General features: G+C 49.0%; 2 protein-coding genes across 3 annotated transcripts in view; both read right to left on the bottom strand.

Moving 5' to 3' along the window:
* Positions 1 to 6,454, bottom strand: part of THOC5 (THO complex 5) — a 35,302-nt gene extending 28,848 nt beyond the window's left edge. For both annotated transcript variants that reach the window (XM_044243964.1, XM_044243965.1), the window contains exons 1-4: positions 6,247 to 6,454; positions 3,793 to 3,924; positions 1,006 to 1,149; positions 12 to 125 (exon numbers count right to left, since the gene is read on the bottom strand). In XM_044243964.1, coding sequence (XP_044099899.1) covers positions 12 to 125; positions 1,006 to 1,149; positions 3,793 to 3,888 — 354 coding nt within the window. In that variant the 5' untranslated portion in view covers positions 3,889 to 3,924; positions 6,247 to 6,454. The remainder of the gene's footprint in view (positions 1 to 11; positions 126 to 1,005; positions 1,150 to 3,792; positions 3,925 to 6,246) is intronic.
* Positions 6,455 to 7,247: 793 nt separating this feature from the next.
* On the bottom strand, positions 7,248 to 22,168 carry NIPSNAP1 (nipsnap homolog 1). Its single transcript, XM_044243963.1, has 10 exons — positions 22,053 to 22,168; positions 14,901 to 15,028; positions 14,669 to 14,714; positions 14,313 to 14,407; positions 12,139 to 12,209; positions 11,851 to 11,991; positions 11,523 to 11,554; positions 11,060 to 11,154; positions 9,632 to 9,715; positions 7,248 to 8,396 (listed from the first exon to the last, which is right to left on the bottom strand). Exons 1-10 carry the CDS (start codon positions 22,142 to 22,144, stop codon positions 8,332 to 8,334), a joined length of 849 nt encoding a protein of 282 aa, XP_044099898.1. The 5' UTR covers positions 22,145 to 22,168; the 3' UTR covers positions 7,248 to 8,331.
* Positions 22,169 to 22,862: the final 694 nt, after the last annotated feature.

Genomic DNA, 22,862 nt, shown 5'->3' with positions numbered 1-22,862 from the left:
TCAATTTCTACCTCATGGGTCTGATCTCTTCCTTTCTTCAACCTGATGTGGGCTAATCGATTAAGCTTCTTCAGGGTCATGAAATGCACACAGCTCTGGATCCTCCGATCTTCTATCTCAACCGCCTGTAGGCAAAGAAAACTGGTAAAGATCCTGTCAACAGGTGCTGGTTTAGCTTCCTTCAGCACCTCACTTCTGACCCATCCCCATCCAGGACCAAAAACAAATACTGGAAGGAACTCAGAACCAAGAGAAATGTAAGTGGGAAATGGAAGAATGACTGTAGAAGGGAAATCTGGGCCAAAAAACAATTTCTGCTTGGACTGAAGTAACAGGAATTGAAGACGGAGCAAGTACAGCCGATGCACAATTAATCTGTACCTATGTATTGTATACAGAGATCCTAACAATAGCAACACCCTGCATATTATCGGTCTCTGAGAATAACATTACAGAATACCATAAATGAAAAGTTTGGCTACATTAAAATATGATGTAATTATCATAACAATACTGGCTAGTATAAGCACAAATAAGTGAGATTGTGGGAAAAATATGGGTTTTGTTTTTAGCCACTGTTTGGTTTCTTTGACCCAAAGTCTGTTCCATTCATTTAATGTTAAATAATTTCATTTCTGAAATTACTGTGAAATGACATACTTGCACATATTCATCCTTAAAAAGCAAAGGAATTTACACATATCATTTCTTAAAACCTAGCAAAATGCCCAACATGTAATATCAGTTAGATGAATTATCAAATTACAGCTATGAGAAAAATCAGTTGTCCTGTACTTTTGTTACTGTAACTGGTAGTTCAGTTGGGTCGTGATGACATGTTCCCATAAGTTAACAGGCACATCTCTGGAGCCCCCAGACTTCAACCCCCTGATCACGGTTAGGACAGAAGACCATGATGAGGAAAGGCTTTGATGGGTGCAAAACAAGGCCACCCATTCAAACCCACCAGGTTCTTGTCTGCCCAATCCCAGTCCCACTCCTTACCACATCCTTGCCTCCTCTGCTCTTCAGGTCCTGGATCTCAGCCATGAGCCTCTGCAACTCCTGGCATGTGTACTTGTACAGCTCATAGTCTCTGCCAGGGTCCCGCAGGTCCACTTCAGCCTCCTCACTGTAGTATTTACCTTCCTGTGGAGGCAAGGAAACAGGCCTTAGGTGGGGAATAAAAGTCTCCCTGCTGGGACCAGGGACACTGGGCTGAAATCAGTAACAATGAAACCCCAAATCAGGTGTCTAAAAAATCTGGTCCTCAAATCAAAGGTTTTTGTTCTTTTCAAAATGAAAAAGAATTCATTTCTCTTTTCTTATTTCTAACCATAAAGTAATGCGTGCTTGGTGTCAGAGACTCAGAACACAGTGAGAAGTATCAAAAGCAAAATGAAAAGTTGCCTGTACTCTCACCTCTCAGCCTGAAATAACTATTTTTAATACTGCAGATAAACACAAATTTTATTTTTAAACAAAATGGGATCATACTGTTCATGCAATTTCTCATCCCAATAAATTTAAATATCCATTAAAATGGCTGCATTATAATCCACTATATAGATGAACTAGAACTCATTTATCTAAGTTCCTACTGATGAGTGTGTAGATGATCAAATAAAGCTTTAGCAGAGGTTAAAATTAAGAAGGGAATGTGGGGAAGAGAGAGGAGGAGGATTAAACCTTTCAGTTTCTACCTCATGGGTCTGATCTCTTCCTTTCTTCAACCTGATGTGGGCCAATCAAAATTGGTCACTCAGCCTTAAAAGTGAACAGAATGGGGGCGCCTGGGTGGCTCAGTGGGTTAAAGCCTCTGCCTTTGGCTCAGGTCATGATCCCGGGGTCCTGGGATCGAGCCCCGCGTCGGGCTCTCTGCTCCGCAGGGAACCTGCTTTCTCCTCTCTCTCTGCCTGCCTCTCTGCCTGCTTGTGATTTCTCTCTGTCAAATAAATAAAATCTTAAAAAAAAAAAAAAAAAGTGAACAGAATGCATTTTTTTTTAAAGATTTTATTTATTTATTTGACAGAGAGAGATCATAAGTAGGCAGAGAGGCAGGCAGAGAGAGAGAGGAGGAAGCAGGCTCCCTGCTGAGCAGAGAGCCTGATGCGGGACTCGATCCCAGGACCCTGAGATCATGACCTGAGCCGAAGGCAGCGGCTTAACCCACTGAGCCACCCAGGCGCCCCAGAATGCATTTCTTTCTTTCTTTTTTTTTTTTTTTAAAGATTTATTTATTTATTTGACAGACAGAAATCACAAGGAGGCAGAGAGGCAGGCAGAGAGAGAGGAGGAAGCAGGCTCCCCGCTGAGCAGAGAGTCCGATGCGGGGCTTGATCCCAGGACCCTGGGATCATGACCTGAGCCGAAGGCAGAGGCTTTAACCCACTGAGCCACCCAGGCGCCCCCAGAATGCATTTCTTAAAGAGAGAGTCCACTATAGTTAATAATACCGCACTGTATATTTACAAGTGGCTAAGAGAGTAGGTCTTAAAAGGTCTCATCACAGGGGTGCCTGAGTAGCTCAGTGAGTTAATTGTCCCAATTCTTGACTTCAGCTCAGGTCTTGATCTCAGGGTTGTGAGTTCAACCCCCATGTCAGGCTTGACACTAGGCGTGGAGCCTACTTAATTAAAAAAAAAAAAAGTTCTCGGGGCGCCTGGGTGGCTTAGTGGGTTAGGGCCTCTGCCTTTGGCTCAGGTCATGGTCCCGGGTCCTGGAATCAAGCCCAGCATAGGGTTCTCTCTCAGCGGAGACCCTGCTTCCTCCCCTCTCTCTGCCTGCTTCTCTGCCTACTTGTGATCTCTGTCAAATAAATAAATAAAATCTTTAAAAAAAAAAGTTCGCATCAGAAGAAATAAAAATTTTAACTATACATGGGGATAGATGTTAACTAGACTTTTGTGGTGATCATTTCACAATATATATTGAATGTTGTACATCTTAAATTAATACAACGTTATGTATCAATTATATCTCAATAAAAAAAGAACCAGTGCCTGCAGTGGATAAGGTATTTTTGTTAGTCTAGAGTTCCTAAATCTGAGGAAAACATCATTTTCACTTAAATTCAAATTCTTATGTTTCTCTATATTCTAGTTAAAAAAAAAAAAAAAGTAGGGTGTTGGGGTGGCTGAGTCAGTTAAGCATCAGCCTTCAGCTTAGGTCATGATCCCAAGGTCCTGGGACAGAGCCCCGCATCAGGGAACCTGCTTCTCCATCTCCACTTGTGCTTGCTCTCTCTCTCCTGAACTCTCTCTCAAATAAATAAATAACATCTTAAAATTAAATAATAAAGTAACCAACCAACCAACCAAAACTATTAATTCATAAATCAGCTTGACAGAGTCAAGGAGAAAGAAACAGTAAAAGGAAGAACCTGCTGACCACATGAGCTTTCAGGCCACAGAAGAGATTCTGTGGGGATGCTGTTCTGATACTAACTCAGCAGCAGACCAGGGATGCCACATCTGCAGTCACCAGTGGTGTGCTGCGGATACTGGCTTCTTCTGACCTTCCGGGAAAATGGAGACATACACCATACTAGAATGAGGTCTCTGTTCACACACTACTTATGTCTAATACAGGCTGGTAGGTTCTTGGGATGCTGCAGCTAAATCAGATGTAAAAACTAAGGTCTGTAGAACCAAGGGAAGTCCCAGCACCTGGTCAAGCAGAGGCCATCTGGGCGGTAGTCCCTGTGACCCTCAGCTGCTGCAAACTCACAGCCTGGTGCTTTGGCCACCAGCTATAATTTCTCAGCAGTGTGGCAGCCCTGGCTGACCTCACCTGCTCTGTATCAGAACGGTTACGCTTCCCTTCAGCTGGTGCTCCATCACTTCGGATCACTTTGGGCTTCCGTTTTTTGCTTGATTCTGATGACATGGTTGTTTGATCACGTCAGGAGGAAACAGCAGAGACCTGTTAAAAGGAGGAAACTTTAAAGATTTTTCAGAGCTGGAATTGGGAGATTTTCCTGGAGTCAGAATACTGAAGTCTAACTAGTAGTTCTGGCCACATATGCCCTTGTTAGCTCAAAAAAAAAAAAGGTCACTTAACCCTCCAAAGCCTCAGTTTAATCCTCTATAAAAGGGGGGAGGGATGCCTGGATGGTTCAGTCAGTTAAGACAATGCCTTCACCTCAGGTCATGATCCCAGGGTCCTAGGATTGAGTCCCTTATTGGGCTCCCTGCTCAGTGAAGAGACCACTTCTCCCTCTCCCCACTGCTTGTAATCTCTCCCTCTCTCTCAAATGAATGAACAGAATCTTTTAAAAAATAAAAAGGGGGAATGAGGCATCTGTATGGCTCAGTTGGTTAAGTGGCTGACTCCTGATCTCAGCTCAGGTCTTGATCTCAGGGTTGTGAGTTCAAGCGCTGCATCGGGTTGTGCGTTAGGTGTGGAGCCTATTCAAGATTCTCTCTCCCTCTGCCCCTTGCCCCGGCCCCCGGCGTCCCATGGGCACACTGTATCTCAAAGTAAAGGGGGAAATCATCCTTCAGCCTGTCCAAAATGAACTCATCTTTTCCAGCTCTACCTTCTTTAAAGGTACCACAACCACATCTCTTACTAAACTCCTCTGCCTAGCATATATACCCATTCTCAGTACTACTGACTGATCACTGCACGCTGGATCTGATCTAAGCACCTTAAGGGTATGTTCTTACTTGATCCTTACATGAAACTTTTCAGATAAAAACAAGTACCATTTTAGGGGCGCCTGGGTGGCTCAGTGGGTTAAGCCGCTGCCTTCGGCTCAGGTCATGATCTCAGGGTCCTGGGATCAAGTCCCGTATCGGGCTCCCTGCTTGGCGGGGAGCCTGCTTCCTCCTCTCTCTCTGCCTGCCTCTATGCCTACTTGTGATCTCTGTCAAATAAATAAATACATTTAAAAAAAAAAAACAAAACAAGTACCATTTTATGGATAAGAACACTGAGGTTCAGAAAGAAGAACGAGAAGGGGCGCCTGGGTGGCTCAGTGGGTTAAAGCCTCTGCCTCCGGCTGAGGTCACGATCCCAGGGTCCTGGGATCGAGCCCCGCAGCGGGCTCTCTGCTCAGCAGGGAGCCTGCTTCCCTTCCTCTCTCTCTCTGCCTGCCTCTCTGCCTACTTGTGATCTCTGTCAAATAAATAAATAAAATCTTAAAAAAAAAAAAAAAGGCAAACGAGGTGTTGAAGGTCACACAACTGGTATGCTAAAGCTTGGGTCCATCTGACACCACATCAGTGCTCTTGACAACTACATTATTGTGACACCAGTGTGTCTTGCTGCCATCTCACTGGGCAATGCCATCAACTCTCTGGTTGGCCCTAAAACTCAAAAGAATAGAACCTGCACTTCATGGGACTGGGGTCACAAAGCATCCTCCCTCTGCTACCTCTCCTGGTTGTCACCACAGCCCCGAGGTAGGCAGCACAATCTCTCTAACCCCCCAAAATCAGTCACAAACGCTTACTGAAGGAATCAATGGCTCACAGTAGTGAGTCAGAGAAGCCCAGAGTTGGGAGTCTCCACTCTATTTTACTGCTATGAGTCCTGGGACTCATAGTTGCTTCACTGTTCTCTGGGCAGGCTTCCTCACAGATCCAATGCGAATAACAGTCCCTACCTCTGGGGTTGCCGTGGTCATTGACACAGGAGGCACTCCACCAGGGAAGGTGATGAAGATGACTGGGGCTTTAGGTGGTACAAGGGTAATCTGAAATAATGCTGAACACCGAAGAGAAAGTTCATCCCTTACAAATTATTTTTAGAAACTTCTGATTGCTTCAAGGAGAACATCTCATTTCCCTAGCTTGTCTTTAACACCCGTGAACAACAATGTTCCTTTGTTAACAAAAGGACTCTGAGAGCCTTAGACAATGAAATCTAGCCAGAATTTAAAATGTTTTCATGTTAAATACATTCGTTTTTATCATTATCTCCAATATAGGACAAATCTCCATTTAGGGGAGAGACTTAACATTTTCTCCTAAAGGAAACTCACGTTTAAAATGTAAAAGGTGACTCGATTAAAAACCTTTAGCAAAGTCTTAAACGGTAAATTGGACAAAACCCACAACGTTGGGACGCGAAAAGCTGGATTGTGGGAAATCCTGACTTCGGAAACCCAGTAAAAACAGCTTGGCACACGCAAGCACACAATAAATGTGAGCTATCATCACCACCACCTTCGACATCGACATCGTCACCTAAAGGCTACCCTGTGGGGCCCGACGCTGCTGCAGCAGCGAGTATTTTCACCTGAAGAGACTGAGCGCGCCGCGCTCAGCGGCTGGAAACCCCGGAGAATGAGCACGGAGAACTCGGGTCGGTCCCCAGCCCGGAGACGCCCTCCGGGAGGTCTGCACCTCAGTCCCGGAGGGCCCAGCACCGCTCCTCCGACCAGCACGCTGCGCAGCACCCTCCTCACCGATCCATGCCCCGAACCCGCCGCCGCAAGACAGCCACTTCCGGCGGCTGAGAGACGTCTTCCCGCACACCATAGAGAAGCGGAAGGAAAGAGCGGCTGGCCGGAAGCGAGGCGCGGAGGCCGGAAGCGAGCACAAAGGTCCGGGACCGCCGCTGGCGCTTGGTGAATGCTGCGACCGGCTGTCGCAGATCTGAGGTTTTCAGGGCGGGAATCAGCGGCCAGCATCCTCGCGCTGCCCTCTAAAACCAGGCAACTGAGGCTTCAGGGACCGATTCTTTGCCTTGTTTACTCCTTTCTCAGCGCCTAAAGCAACGTCCAGCAGCTAGTAGGCGCTCTGCCTACTATTAGTTGAATGAGTGTCGTATGCCCAAGATAACACGAGGGCGTAGTAGTGCCAAGACTCGAAACCCTGTGGATTTGCCTTTATAATCTGTATATTTAACCACTGTCATATTCATCCAGACATCCCACACTACTGAGGGTAGCAAGTCAGGGAAGGTATTCAATTACACTTGTTTTTTTCCCACGGATGCATCAGTGTTTTCCCCATTTGCCTAGGGTAGTCACAATTCTAATGCAGCATTTGACAGCCTCAAGTGTTTTCTACCCCTGGCACGAATTCTACAGAGTTCAGGACTTTTGATGTAAATTCTGCTTATCTGGAGGTAGAAACACTGATGTCCAGAATGCCTTCTGCCTTAGGGGGAGGCCCTCCATGATTGTGGCTCAGGGAACACAACACAGGGCAGGGGAGGTAAATCTGCCAGGTGGAACTAGGAAACTGGCTCTGCTTCTAGCACCTAAGTTCCTTGCAGATGAAGAAAAACCATCATAGTTTATAGTAAATATTTAATTGGTTCCATCGGTGACTCCAGCACAAGTTTTCCTGAAAGGGAGACAGAATCAAGCAACCTAGAGGTTCATGAGGTGTAAGGATCACCGAGGAGCCTCCCAAAGTCACTATCCCACTCCAGATACCCAGTGGCACAGTAGAATGGGGGTTCAGCTGATAGAATATGAAGAGAGAAAAAGAATGCTGGGTGAGGGGAATACAGGCCCTGGCCTTATATTTTGCCTGCAGGAATGAAAAAGAAAGTGCAAGAGATTCTCCCTACACAAAAGGGCTGAAACAGTCAAGCTCTCAGTCTCACATAGGGAGAAACAGATGAGCCTTTCCAACTGTCTTGTATTAGGAACCCCTCCCCAGGTGGTCTTCTATAACCTCTGTTCTGTATTCCTGATTCCAGATTCCAAATTCTGCAGTTCAAATCAACTTCTAAATTCTACCTTCTAGTTCATGTCCCATTCCGTGACCCAGATCCTTTCCAGGTCCCATCCCTTTTCCCAGTCTGAGTGGAATATGTAGGACCTCACCCCAGCTGTGCTACCTTGACAGTTTTCTCCTTTTCTTTTTGAGGCAGTTTTAGGCTTTTCCCTGACGGGAGGGCCTTGGCTCAGACTACTCAGCAAGTGAGTGGTCCAGTGGAGACCAGGGAATTCCAGAGTCAGGCCTGACCTGACCTCCCTTCCCATCTCCTCCCTAACCACTCAACATCCTACCTTTTACACAACTAAAGCTAAACAGAGGGCTTCCATGGTGATAAATGGGGACTGGTGGCTTTGAGATGAGGAATCTTAGGGGGGAATGTAGGAAGACATAAAAGGTTGCTGTTCTTCATTCAGAGAAACTAAACACTGCTTCCAGCACAGGGGAAAGGGTGAACAGGGAAGGTGGGAAGGGTCTGGGCAGAGCTGCAAGTCCTCAGAACCCTGTCATCCTTTAGCTTCCCCTTGTCTGAGCTGAGGAAAAACCCCCAGAGTCCTCCCAAATCCAAGAGAAAACCAAGACAGCAGGACTGGGAGCTCTGCTGTCCATGGCTGTCCTGAGGGAGAAGGGGAAGGAGGCAGAGGCAGCATCACTGGAGAGGCGAGATCTTCAATGGGATCATGATCCGAGACTCCATGTGTCGCACCAGTGGGACTGTGGAAAGAGAGGCAGAGGTCACAGAGGGTGCAGCAGCAAGCGAATCCCAAAAGTGGACATTGAAGGAGTAGGCCTAGGATGCTAAGGTGGGGAAAGCCCCTCTGCCTTCCTAGAATGGAGAGCAGCCAACTGTGGAATAAGAGGGGACTTTGTGTGTCGCTGAGATACAACATTTTTAAATATTCATTATTATATATTTATGTTTCTATGATGAAAGAATAAGTAGCATAGCAAAAAGTGATTTCACAGATAATATTGCTTAGGACAAAGCTAGGTAGAGAAGAAAGTACGAGAATTTAAAGAAAAATATCAAGAAAATAATTATAGCCCTAGTATACCGGTAGGACAAAAGCTATGAGGGTGTCCTTCAAGGGGCTAACATTTGAAAAATACTGATTTAGTTCAAATTCTTCATTTTACATATGAGGAGGCTACAGCCCACAGGAGGTCAGACTCTTTACTCTTGCTCAGAGCTATTCAAACATTACCACACATACAAATTACCCATAGCTCTTGTTAAAGTGCAGATTCTGATTCAGCAAATGGGGTGGGAGTTGAGAGTCGGCATTTCTAACAAGCTTCCAGGAGATCCTGATACGATCGTTCAACATCACGCTTTCAAGAGTGAGGCTCCCATAACTCTTTCAGGAAGCATTCTCCCCCACACCAGCTGGTAAGTGCGGACACTTAACTGTAAGCTCCTCAAGGAGCTTCTGTTCATTCTGTGTCCTCTAGCCACCCACCCACTGCAGTCAACACCCGCTGACTCCAAGCGGTTCTCAGGGTTCCCAGCAAGGTGGCAAACACAAGACAACAAAAATCTTCTCAAAAAAATGCGCTGTGTACTTCCTCTGTGCCGGTCCGGGTGAAGCACTTTTCCTAACTTAGCTCCTAGAATCTTCCCTTCAGCTCTCTGAGGGAGGCGCTACCACTGTCACCATCTTACAGATGAAGAAACAGCCTTGGTATGGTGAAGAACCACGCTTGAGGTCACAGTGCCTGGGGGCTACCTGTGTTTTCATCACTGCGAGCACCTTCCTAGACCCACTGCCTAGATCATGTGGAGCGTGCCACCAGATAGAAACCCACTCATTGTCTTCAGAGTAAGTTCCCCGTCACTGGAGGTAATCAAGTGAGGCTTGATCCCCTTGCAGAGGGGATTCTATCCTCAGATTAGGCTCTGGGCAGATGACCTCCAAGGGCTAGGCTGACCCCTCAGAGGAAGCACTCACCTGTGTAGTAGACATTTTCGTCCCAGCCCCTCTTCCTCCAGGCAGCATTTCGAGTCTCTTCCCGAGACTGCAGGTCTTTATAGGCTGTGGGAAACGCATTGGCTCATTCCGGGGAAATAGAGGATCTGATCTTATACCTAGCACAGGGCCCTCCTATCATTACCCCCAAACCCTGTCCCTCTGTCTCTTCCCAGTCTCGAACTGTTAGCCAACACTGTCTGCTTTGACAATCTCATTCCATCAGTACATTTGTTGACAACTCCCAACTTTCTATTTCCAGCCCAGAACTCTTCTTCTGCTCCGTACCCATGTATCCAGTGCCCACTTGAAGTCTCCACTTGGATGTGTCAGCATCTCAAATGCAACATTTCTGAGGGCCAAAATTACACTCTTGACCCCTTCAACCTGCTCCACCTAGGGTCTCAGTAAAAGACACACAGCTGCTCAAGCAAGAATCTGGAGTTCTGGGGCACCTGGGTGGCTCCGATGGCTAAGCATCTGCCTTTGGCTCAGGTCATGATCTCAGTTCAGGGTCCTGGGATCAAGCCCTGCATTGGGTTCTCTCCTCAGCAGGGAGCCTGCCTTCTCCTCTCTCTGCCTACTTGTGATCTCTCTCTCTGTCAAATAAATTAAAAAAAAAAAAAAAAAAGAATCTAGAGTTTTCTCCCTGCCTCGCCCCACATAGACAACTCATCCACAAGGCCCACTGGTTCCACCTCCAGACTAATGAATCTATCTGTGGCCTTTTCAGCATCCTCACTGCCACAACATTAGGCCAGGCCACCATCCTCCCAAACTCATCTGCCTGAAAAAGTTTAACCATCTCCTGATGCCCCACTTCCTCTCTTGCTCCCTACAAAGCATTCTTGGCAAAGCACATGGCAAGCAGAGGAATCCTGCTTGACAAATCAGGTCATGTCATGCTGCTTAAAATGCTACATCAGTCTCCTGTTGCACTTAGGATAAATCCCAACGCATCCCCACAGCCTGCAAGGCCCAGCCTGATCTGGTATGTCCCTGTATCCTCACGCTCTTCACTCTCTCCACACTGGCCTCCTCTGTACTCTTCAAAGGCCTTTTCCCCACCTCAGGGCCTTTGCACATGTCCCCTCTACTTAGAATGCCCTTTCCTGGCAACTCACAAGCTGGCTCCTTCTCATCCTTTAGCTTAGTTAACATTTTACCTCCTCAGAGAGGCTGTCTTTGTCTATCCAAACCATCCCCATGTATTTCTTTATCATTTTTCCCCGTCTTTTTATTATCTGTAGTAATTGGAAATTATGTTTCTGTGTTAGTTTATGCCTGAGGTGGTATCTCTCCCTACTAGAACACAAACTCCAGAAGGGCACTAATGTATTTGCATTGTCTATACACAGTGACAGTGGGGAAATGGGCTAGCAGAGGGCCCCTGAAGGGTCCTTAGCCTACCCCAGAGATGATGCACAACGTAGAGCTCTCCTATTTGCGAGAAGAAGCCGCCCACCGCCTCCTGGTTCTCTTGCCGGTACTTGATGGCCCGAGCCCTAGGGATGGCAAGAAGAGTGTCAAACAGAGGCTGGGGCCAGTGCAAAAGGCCCTCTGAGGTGTCCCTAGGCTGATTTCTCAGCCACACTCCTCCCCAAAGGAGGAGCCAGAGTTAGGACCCTCAGCTCTCAGAGATGATCAGGGAAGGGGGTGACAAAGGTACAACCAGGGGCTGGATATTCTGCCACTAGGGGAGGCCTCACAATCCTCTAGGAGGTCCTCACTTCCTGGCTGGATCCTTCTTCTGGATCCATGAGGGGCAAAGGATGCCAGGCTCCCTGACATGTGGCCCTGGGAAAGGCGGCATGCCAGGGAACTGGGCAGGGCAGGTAGGCAAGGTCCCCCAACCCCTGGCACTCCCACTCACCAGTTGTTCCCCCACTCAATCATGGTTCCTGGCTGAAAGAGAACCAGAGCAAAGAATGGAAATGAGCCCCCATCTCAGATTCCAAATGTCAAGCTAGGTGGAGATGGCAAACTGTCCTGTCTCCCCAGCCCCAGGGGCCACTTGCCCTCATTCAGGGGCCCTGGCTCACACCTGGGTGTGCATGTGTGCACATAAGTGTGAGTGCATAGGGAGGGAGAGGCCAGAAGCCCCAGTCTAGGTGCTGGGGCACAGGACCCACCTCTCCCCAGGTCAGGCTACCACAGCAGGGAAAGCGGGAGGCAGGCAGGGATCTGGTGGGGGGAGGCACCTTGAGCTTGTATGTCCTCAGCTCATAGATGTTGGGGCCTGCTCTGGGCTGTGGCTCGTTCCAGAAGCTGAACTCAAGGAGCATCTGGTTTCTCCTGGACAGCAGCATCTGGCTCCGCTCCTTTCGGAACTCCAGGTACTCCTGTGGGCACGGCAGTCTGGCCGTGATGACCATGAAGAGCACCCCCTCCCAAGCGGCTGTCCCTATGGGGTAGTGCTGGCAGCCCCCAGCACAGGGCTGAGCCAGAGCCAGTGTTCAGAGAGGTTTGTGGAGCAGAGGCCAACATACCTTGTTGCTTTTGAGCTTGTTCATGCAGTCCATGAGGGCTGGGTAGCCGCCTGAGAATCGCCACAGGTGTACTGTTATGTGGGGGAAAAAACAGGAGGTACAGGTCAGAGGGCTGCCGGGACTCTGCCCTGCATACCCCAAGGCCAGCTAAGGGCATATGAAATGCGGCAGTCTCCAGCTAGGTCTCCTTAGCCCCAGGACTCTCTTGAGTTCCCTTTGCCCTGGTGAGGGATGGCGCTCGGCAGGGGATAACCCCAGACACAAACCCAGGAGGCCTGAGTTTGAGCTCCAGGTCTGACAGATGGCCTTTGACCCCCTCCAGGCTCGACGTCCTCATCTTAAAAATGGGAATAACATTTCCACCCAACCTTCCTTAAATAGCACAAGAGGATCAGATGTGTCCTTGTACCCAAAGTACAAGAGCACACATGAACCTGAACGAGTCTTAGGATGGATAGGTTGGATAAACGGTGAGTAGAGGGGCACCTGGGTGGCTCAGTGGGTTAAAGCCTCTGCCTTCGGCTCAGGTCATGATCTCAAGGTCCTAGGATCAAGCCCCGCATCAGGCTCTCTGCTCAGCAGGGAGCCTACTTCCTCCTCTCTCTCTGCCTGCCTCTCCACCTACTTGTGATCTCTCTCTCTGTCAAATAAATAAAATCTTAAAAAGGGGGGGGCAGTAGATCTGATAGGCTAAGATGGAACATTCTAGAACAGTGAATTCAAAACAAAACAAGGACCACAAAAGGACGCACAGTGCGCTAGCACATCTGTCTAGGGGTAAGGGGACATAATCAGTGATGCTAAGCTATGCACCATCTCTCAATGGAGACCCAAAAGACTGTAACAGGAGATGCCTCTGGGGAAGACAACTGAGGCCTGGGGGCTCATGGGAAGGAGGGAGGCCTGTTTTTCACTGAAAATTCTTTGTGTTGCTTGAATTCTCTGTGCTGCTAGGTCAAATGGTGCCCCTTCGCCCGAAGTTCATGCCTACCCAGAACCTCAGAATAGGAAACAGAGTCTTCATGGATGCAATCATGCTAAGATGCCATCCTACTGGGTGGGCCCGAAATTCAGTGACTGGTGTCCTCATATGAAGACAGTGATTTGGACACAGACACCAGGACACCATGTAAAGACAGAGGCACACAGGGAGAACGCTCTGTGACAACAGTCAGAGATGGGAGGGATGCCTCGACAAGCCCAGGAAAGCCAAACATTTCCAGTAACTGCCAGAAGCTGGAAAAGGCAAGAAAAGATTCTCCCCTAGAGCCTTTGGAGAGAACAAAGCCCTGCCAACACCTAGATTTCAGACTCCTGGGCTCCAGAACTTGAGAGAATTGATTTCTGTTGTTTTAAGCCACCCAGCAGTTGGAACTTTGCTATGGCAGTCCCATAAACTACTATTCCTTCCAATAACCAAGGGGGAAGAGAAGAAAGGAAACAATCTTGCCATCCCTGGGAGCCTGGCTGGGGCTGAGGGAGGAAGGTCTCCAAAGGGTGAGTCAGGCAGGCTAGAGTTGAGGGCAGCTGGCTCACCAGCAGTTTGGAAGCCCAGACTTCTCTTCCTTCCCATCCCTGGCCTGTCCCTTACCTACCTTCTGATTCCATCTGTGCCTTGATTTTCCTACCTGCAATATGGTCTGACCCTAGAGCTTAAAGACCTCTTTCCCAAGGGAAACAGCAAAAATACTGTATGGATGGAAGTCTACCAAGACCATGAATGGCTGGTCGGTGGAAAAGGGATAAACCTCATACTGAGGACCAACAGGGAACAGTTACAGGCAGGGCATCCTAGGCCCTTGAGAAGAAAGAGCAGTGGAGTGAGCTGATGAGGACTGCATTTAGAAAGATTCCTCTGGGGGTGCCTGGGTGGCTCAGTTGTTAAGTGTCTGCCTTCGGCTCAGGTCATGATCCTAGGGTTCTGGGATCGAGCCCCACATTGGGCTCCCTGCTCAGCGGAAAGCCTGCTTCTCCCTCTCCCACTGCCCCTCCTTGTGTTCCCTCTCTCACTGTGTCTCTCTCTGTCAATAAATAAATAAAATCTTTTTAAAAAAGAAAAAAAAGAAAGATTCCTCTGGAGGGCGCTGTGGAGAGGGAGAGGAGGGTGGCCAGGCATGAGGGGTGCCAGAGACCTGGGCTGGGTGGCAATGGCATTGGGAAGGTGGGCATCTCACCTGCCTGGTCCTGCTCCCCGTACCATGTGTTCCAGTTGCCCACGAGCGAGCAGGGATAGTCCTCATCCAGGTGCAGCTTGGGCAGCACAGCCTCCCTGGGGTGGGGGGAGGGTGACAGAGAAGGTGGGAAGGGCTCGCACCAGCCACTAGGGCCCCTGAGATAAGGGTTCCAACTCAGGCCCTCAGGGCTGGGCCTCAGTCTCCCCATCTCTAAGATGCAGAGACTGGACAATTCATCCTTAGGACTTTTGCCTCTGAAATCTATGTCTCCTAGATTTTTGCAAGGAGAACGGGGCTGGGATGGAGGCTCACGCCCAAGCAGGGGGTGGGACCAGCAGACGGAGGAGGGTGCTCACGTCAGGCTGTTGTAGGCATCCAGACACTCAGGCTTCACATTGTGAACTGCAACAGAGGAAAGAGAGTGGGAGGTGAAGCAAGGGGCCTGTGTTCCTGTGGGGAGGTGCGATGGGAGGTTGTCCCCCAAGGGCCAGGACTCCCAGGAGAGCTCAGCCCTTCTCGTGTCCCAGCGGAAGCCTCACATGCCCCCCAGAGGTTCTGGGAGGGCGGACTGCCTCAGCAGCCACTCACACTGGATCTTGTAGAGGTTGCTGGTCTCCTTCTTGGATAGCAGGGTGGAGTGGGCATCCTTCCGGGGATCCACCTTGTGCACAAAGAGGGAGCGGAACCAGCTACTTTCATTGTCCTTGGAATAGAAGCTGCAGGGCAGAGGACAAAAAGAGGTGGGGATAGCCCTGGCTCTTCCACCTGCTCAGATATCCTGCTCCCCATCCCTCAAATAGCCGGATGACCCACATCTCTAGGAATGGAGTCATGGAATCCAGTGGCGGCTCCAGGGTATAAAACATCATTTGGAGGGCGCCTGTTAAGAGGCTGCCTTTGGCTCAGGTCCCCCTGATCCCATCCCTGCTCAGTGGGGAGTCTGCTTCTTCCTCTCCTGCTCCCCCTGCTGTGTTCCCTCTCTTGCTGTCTTTCTCTCTGTCAAATAAATAAAATAAAATCTTTAAAAAACAGGGGTGCCTGGGTGGCTCAGTGGGTTAAAGCCTTTGCCTTCGGCTTGGGTCATGGTCCCAGGGTCCTGGGATCGAGCCCCACATCAGGCTCTCTGCTCGACGGGGAGCCTGCTTCCTCCTCTCTTTCTGCCTGCCTCTCTGCCTACTTGTAATCTCTGTCTGTCAAATAAATAAATAAAAATCTTTTTAAAAAAAACTTTAAAAAACAAAACAAAACAAAAACATCACTGGGGCCAGCTGAGCAGAGTGGTCCCTTTTCAAAATCATGGTTGTTCAGTTTGCTTCTTAAAGCTTTGCAAGGGCCTCAGGAGGCCGGAAAAAGCAGCCCTACCTCCCACCTCTCTCCAGTCTCCCATGTGCCTCCATTTATCTGCCACATCTGCTCCACTTGGGGCACATATTTGCAGCCCTCTGCCAAGAGGCTCAACCCCAAACCCACCTTGCCTGATTTTCAAAATCCCTAAAAGCCCATCTGATCTTACCAGCCTTCCTTGCTGTCCCCTCCGCCCAACCTGTGTACTCTACTATCCAGATCTGCTCCTCCCCGAACATACCAGACTCTCTTTCTCAGTGCTTTATTTGTAATTTCTGTTCCCTCTGGCAGAAGCCTATACTCACTGTCCTCTCCAGGGCTCACACTCCACTTGGCCTGTGACCCTTTCCCAGCCTCCACAAATGGAAAGCCAAAGAAAAATAAGCTTTGTCCTTGAGGAAGTCACAGTCCACTGCAAGAAGCAGGCTTTGAAACTCAATTGTAGCCAGAGGGATCTGGGAGAGCCTAGGTCAGCAAGCCTTTGGCAATCTAGGCAAACTCTCCAGAGGAGGTGATCTGACCAGTCTCTGAATCTCCAGGGCTGATTTGGCAGATAACAGCAGATAGAGGGGGTAAAAAGGCATTCCACGGCAAGATTCATTCATTCATCCAGGCCACACTTAATTGACAAATGTCTACCCTGTGAACCTGGCTAAGGTGCTTTGAAAGAAAGAGAGGGAGAGAGGGAGGGAGGGAGGGAAGGGGCGGAGGAAGGAAGGGAAAGAGAGAGAGAAAGAAGAGAAAGAAAAGAAAACAAAAGAAAAAAAATTCTTGCCCAGCAGGGGCAGGGCTTATTTTTAGACTGCCAGAGGCTATAAATCTTCTTGCTTAGCAGCAGTGATACAATTTGTATTTAGGCCTGAAGACCAGTCTCCTGCTAGATGATTTCCAGCCAGGGAGCCTGGCAGTGGGAGCCTTAAGGGCCCACAAGTCCTCTCCTTTTTCAATCCTTTTCTATGACTAAAATAAAAAGAATTGTCTTGCAAATCAAAGTATTATTTTTTTCCCCAAAATATGGAGCAGCCACTGAGACTGATGAAATTTAAAAAAGTATCTTAAAGTAGTAAAACAGTTGTATGAACATGGAGAAAAATGAGTGAAGATTTGTCCCAAACCTAATATTGCTTACTTTGGAAAGGGGAGAGGGAGATGGTTAAATTTTTATTTATTCACTATAGTTTTTTGTAAAGCTAAAAAAAAAAAAAAAAAAACCACTTTAAGTGCTTCTGAATTCATAGGTGTTCTGTCACTGTGCATGTATTTGTTTCACGAACAAAAACCAAAAAGATGATTATCTTCTGATCATCAGTGTGGTTCTGTGAAATCTGGCTACCAGAGTAAGGGAGCTTTGCTCTCGGTACTTCAGCTGAGGACATCCTCTGTCAGGGATCCGTGATGAGCTTTTCAGACATGCTCTGTCTATGTAGTGTTGACACAGTGTTGATAACTATTAGTATTGCCATTTTTGATATTTTCTCTTGAAAATTGGAGGTTTAAGGAACTTGCCCAAGGTCACATAGTAAATCAGCGGCAGAGCTGAGGCAAGAACCCACCCAGAGTTCTTTCCTCCTAAGTCAGCCCCCACCTTGGGTTTGAGCACTGACCTCGGGGGGCATCAGGCACATACTGGGAAGAACCAGGTGTTTCAACAAAGCCACCAGCAGAGAGATCTGACCTTTGGTTTGAAAGTAGGGGGGGATGCTTCCCTTGGAAGGGGTGGTGGCAGGGAAAACAGTGGCTCCTACTTACTGTCAGCCAAGACCTTTGCTCCAGGACTGGGCTTTGAGTAATTTATTAACATCAGTACTGACCAAGATAAACAGCCAGGAGGCCAGCCCCTGGAGAAAGAGTGGGGGGTTAGAATGTTCTCCACTCCGGGGGAATGGCAGGGGAATCCCAGAGCTCTGATGGGCTCCCATCTCTTCTCCCCACTCCCTAATCTGTCATGCCTTACAGGCCTCTTTCCCCTTGTGTCAAATGAGCAAACTGGAGTAGCCTATCTCTAAAGATCTTTTCTCCAGGTAAAACCCAAGATGGGACCTGTCCAGGATCCCAGGTCAGGGTCTGAACTCTAAGGCAGTGTCCATAGGCTCACATTCTCAAGAATCCAAATTTCACTTTCTCAGTGAAATCACAACATCCTCCTTCCCTTGAACTCCCCAACCCCTCTCACCCTGTGCTCTATTTTTCCATAGTTCCTTCTAACACATTATACCTTGTTTTTTCCCTTTGATTATGTGCCTGGTTTATCATCTGCCCATTAGAAGCAGCCCCACAGGGACAGGGATCTTGTCTGCCCCATGTAACCCAGTGCCTGAACAGTGCCGGACAGCTGGCGCATGCTCAGTCTGCATGTGGGAAATAAATGAAGGCGGCGGGGCGGGGGAAGCGGGGAAGCTAAGACAGAAAGCTGCTTAAAGACAATAAAAGCTGGAAGGTAAGTAAGTAGAGAAAGGGTGGCTCAGAGTGTGGATGCAGGGCTCAAGACCCCTTACGCCCCCCCAACCCACCATCAGGAGCAGAATTAGTGCTTAAGAGAACAAATTCTGGATGAATCCAGGTTCTAATCTCAGCACAGCTTCGTCTCTTTGAGCTTCATATTCCTTCTCTGTAAAATAGGGGCATTAGGATAGGTCCTCTAGAGAAACGGCCTGACATGGCAGTGCAGCTAGTATCTCGGTTCCTACCAAACTTCTCACAGATCCCCAAGCTCCTACTCTTTCCCCACTTTTCCTAATCTGCCCACCCGTCTTTGTAAAGCACAATTTGGTAACGTTATTACTGCTTGGCTCAAAAGTCTTCTGTGGCTCCCCATTGTGTACAAAACGAAGGCTGGGGGCGCCTGGGTAGCTCAGAGGGTTAAGCCTCTAACTTGGGCTCCGGTCATGGTCTCGAGGTCCTGGGATAGAGCCCTGCATCGGGCTCTCTGCTCGGTGGGGAGCCTGCTTCCCCCTCTCTCTCTGCCTGCCTCTCTGCCTACTTATGATCTCTCTCTCTGTGTCAAATAAATAAATAAAATTAAAAAACAAAACAAAACGAAGGCTGGATGCCTCCACTTGGAATTCCAGCTCTTGTGTACTTTGGCAAGCTTTCCACAGAGCCAGGATTCACTATCCCGGTGGTTCTGAAACCCACAGCATTAGTGTCACCTGAAGAATTCTCAGGCCCCATCCTAGACCTATGGCAACAGAAACTCTGGGGGCGGGCCTAGCAATCTGGGTTTTAACAAGCCCACCAAGAGTTTAAGAATCACTGATCTCGAGCAGTCCCCAATTTCTTTCCTCTTTTTTTTTCCATGTCATCTCAGGAATGCCAAAGATTCTGGTATCTCATTAGGCCTAGAAAAACACCACGCAGCTTTGCCCAATCTATGGGAAGGAGCTGCCCCACATGGACCAGTTTAGCCCCTTCCACAAAACACCCCTCACATTTCCCCCATCAGCCTTTTCATCGTTTTCATCTGTCCAATCTCCCCAGGCACACCAGAAGTCACTAGTTAATATCTTCCCCCAGGCCCCTGCCATGGTACAAAGCACAGTGCTTTTGGCATGGGAATTGCTCAACAAATGTTTGTCCCGGATGAGAACTTTTCAGTAGATGTCACATTTGCACTCTCGACAGGGGTCAACAGACTGATGCCCTGCCCCCTTCAACATGAAATTGCTCCAGAAAGTTCTCTAGATTTATATGCTAGGAAACTCAGCTCTAGGCACAATCTGAAATACACTTCTGTTTAGAGATGGCTGACTGCAGGAAGGGACCATGTTTCTGCTTACTGCTGCAGAAGTGTATATTGAGAAGACACACCAGGAGAACTAAAAGAACTGAAGTTCTGGAGTGCCCTGCTGGCTCAGTCAGTGGAGCATGGGACTTTTGATCTCAGGGCCCCGAGTTCAAGTCCCATGCTGGGCATAGAGCTTACTTAATAATAATAAAAATAAAATAACTATAGTTCTATCAACAGGATTACTGGTGCAAGCGTAGCAACTCTGGGATGCCTGGGTGGCTCAGTTGGTTAAGCAGCTGCCTTGGGCTCAGGTCATGATCCCAGCATCCTAGGATCGAGTCCCACATCGGGCTCCTTGCTCGGCAGGGAGCCTGCTTCTTCCTCTGCCTCTGCCTGCCATTCTGTCTGCCTGTGCTTGCTCTCTCTCCCTCTCTCTCTCTCTCTGACAAATAAATAAATAAATAAATAAATCTTTAAAAAAAAAAAAAGAGTAGCAACTCTATTTATTGAACAATTACTATGTGCTAAGAACTAATCCTCACAGTATATTTGTTTGTTTGTTTAGGATTTATTTATTTATTTGACAGAGATCACAAGTAGGCAGAGAGGCAGGCAGAGAGAGAGGAGGAAGCAGGCTCCCCGCCAAGCAGAGAGCCCCATGCAGGGCTCGATCCCAGGACCCCGAGATCATGACCTGAGCCGAAGGCAGAGGCTTTAACCCACTGAGCTACCCAGGCACCCCCCCCACAGTATGTTTTTGAGAATAATGAGGTTTTCCATGCCTTATTCAAAGATAGTTAATTAATGGCCAAGAGGATTCCAATCCACATCCATCTGACTTCAGAGCCCACACTCTGTCTCCATCCCAGCAACCCCCAAACCTCAGAGCCTGAAAGTCTGCTGCTTGACCCTCTAGTGACTCCAGGGAGATATGGGACCAGCTAAAGGTCAGCAGGAGGGGATGTTCCCAGGTACCCAAACTGAGATCAGGGCATAAGTAACTCAGATGGTTTTTGAGTGACTTTGTAAGTATCAATGCAAGTGCCTTCACAGCAATCCTGCAGAAACTCCCAGCCCGGATTATCATCCCCCCTTTACAGAAAAGGAAACCAAGGTTTACAGCCGTTCAGCGCTTCATCCAAGTGAATTAAGTGAGGAGTTTCAGGTGGCCTCTATGTCCCATGCTCCTTTTGCAGCTTCTGGACACTTGCCACACAAATGGCTCTACCACCTACTGATTCTTTTACCCTGGGGAAGTGAGGTCCTGTCCCCAGCCTCAATTTTCTCATCTGGAAAACAAAAGCCTCATAGAAGATGATCTCCCCAAGCCCGTTTCAGCCCTGCTGTCATAAGGGGTTCATGCAGAAATTGTCTGAACAAGGGCAACATCTGTTGCATGCTCACCAGGAGCTAGAAGCCTCACATATGTGATGTGGCTTTTTAGCCCTCAACAGCTCTATGACATACATACCATTTTATCACTCCTGTTTTACAAATGAGGAAGCTGATACTTCAAGAGGCCAAATGACTTGCCCAAGGTCACCACACTAACAGGCGGAGTTAAATTTGCCCATGCCAGACAAACTCCAGGCTTTTTTCATGCTAGGAAGGTTCTCCCCAGTTATTGGGCAGTCAGAGTAGGGGTGCAGGTCTGGCTCCTCTTTCCCAACAGCCCAAGAGCCACACTGCACAATGCTCTGAGATCCCATGGCAAGGCCTAACAGAACTCTGCAGCTTCATGCCTGGCTGGGCTGCTGGACAGGAGAGCCCCCTGCTTCCTTTCCACAGGTGGGGAGACAGGTGTCTTCACTTCATTAGCAATATGTTCTTGAGCATACTGTCTTGAACCCCGTGCTAGGGGCTGGATTAACAGAAATGTGATGTGACACGCCACTCGGGGAGATAGGCAAGTGTGTCTACAGGGTGATGAGGAGATGGGGAAAGTACAGGGTCCTGGAGACAGAGGAGGGAGGGGCCACCCAGGCCCGGTGAGGGAGGTCAAGCCCTGCCTCGGTCCCAACAAAAGCCCAGGCTGAGGGCATGGTCAAGCCAGCCTCCTCCTCCCAGGAGGCCACCAGTTGTGGTGCAAAGAGCACTGGTTGTTAGGAGACCTATGTCCAGACCCAGTGCCACCTCGAGACACCAGAGGGAGTGACCTTGGGCAACTCTCATCCCTTTCCAGGCCTCCTTTGCCCCATTTGTACTGTTCAGGATTGGGAAACAAAGGGTCTGTGCAACCATGGCCTTTGGGGGTTCCCCACTGCTCCCCATATCTCTTCCTCCGAGAACTTCCCGAAGCTGGAGCTGCCTCTCCTAGAAGTCCCCAGTGTATGCTATTTCACAATCATCCCAAAGGCCTAAAGAAGGAGCCACTCCTGCCCTCTGCCCGGTTCCTACTCTCCAGGGCCCAGGAAATGCCCCTCCCATTCACCCCATCTTTCATTCTGTACCCAGAGCCAAGTACCCACTAGGACAAAGACCCTGCGCTTATCTTACCCATCCTTCCCATTCCCTGCCGAGAGCTCCTCCCCAGGCCTATATCTTGCCCCCGCCTCTAACCCATAGATTCCAAGCCCGAGCCTGCCCATCCCCCAAACCCAGACCCTGGCCCCCGCCCCTGCACCCACCTCGCGCGCGCGCCGTTCCCCCACCCTCCGCCCGGCTCTCACCGCGCAGCAGCCGCAAAGTCCCCGGCGCCGGGCCTCGGGCCCTCCAGCAGCCGCCGCGCCGCCGCAGAGATGCTGCACAGCCGCGGAGCCATGTTGGAGCGGCGCAGGTTGGAGAAAGGTCCCGCCCCCGAACCCGGCGGTGGGGCGGGGCGTGATTAATCCCCGCCCCACCCAGCTAGCCCGCCTCCATCCGCGAGCAGTCAGGTGGGCGTTGCCGCGGGACATCCCCCAACTCCACAACGGCTGGGCAGAAGACAGTTTCCTGTCCTCAGAGTCCCTGCAGCTCTGGTACTGACTTGCTCTGTCACCTTGACAAAGACCTTTATCCACTCTGGGCCCCAATGTTCACCTCGGTAAAATTGAAGCGTCGAACATTGATACTGCAGGTTCTTAATTGGGCACTCAAGATTAGTAGCAGAGGGTCAGTCAGTAGGTCCCCTGAAGTTGTGCGTTTTTCTGGGGAGGAAGGATCCACGGGCAGTATTTAGCACATTATCAAAGGAACAAACCCTTGGGCGCCTGGATGGCGCAGATGGTTAAGCACCTGCCTTTGGCCCAGGTCCTCATACCGGGGTTCTGGGGTCGAGTCCTGCATTGGATTCCCTGCTCGGGAGGGAGCCTGCTTCTCCCTCTGTCTCTGTCTCTCATAAATAGATTAAAAAATCTAAAAAAAAAAAAAAAAAAGGAACAAACCCTTAACAATTGAATACAGTTGGACTAGGCTCTGGGCCACTAGTACTTTCTTCATTTCCTTTTCTATCTTCATCCCGTTTTACCATCTCTACCTGGGCATCTTGGGCCCCATGCCTT

This window comes from Neovison vison, chromosome 3, assembly GCF_020171115.1.
Source record: "Neovison vison isolate M4711 chromosome 3, ASM_NN_V1, whole genome shotgun sequence".
NCBI lineage: Eukaryota > Metazoa > Chordata > Mammalia > Carnivora > Mustelidae > Neogale > Neogale vison.
The sequence above is the reverse complement of the archived record's forward strand: the minus strand, read 5'-3'. Positions and strand labels throughout refer to the sequence as shown.

Coding starts and splice junctions, on each gene's coding strand:
- NIPSNAP1 (XM_044243963.1), bottom strand. CDS start 22,144: ATGGCTCCGCGGCTGTGCAGCATCTCTGCGGCGGCGCGGCGGCTGCTG. Junction 15,029..22,052: donor GACTTTGCGGCTGCTGCGCG/GTGAGAGCCGGG, acceptor TCTGCCCTGCAG/CTTCTATTCCAAGGACAATG. Junction 14,408..14,668: donor GATGCCTACAACAGCCTGAC/GTGAGCACCCTC, acceptor CCCCCACCCCAG/GGAGGCTGTGCTGCCCAAGC.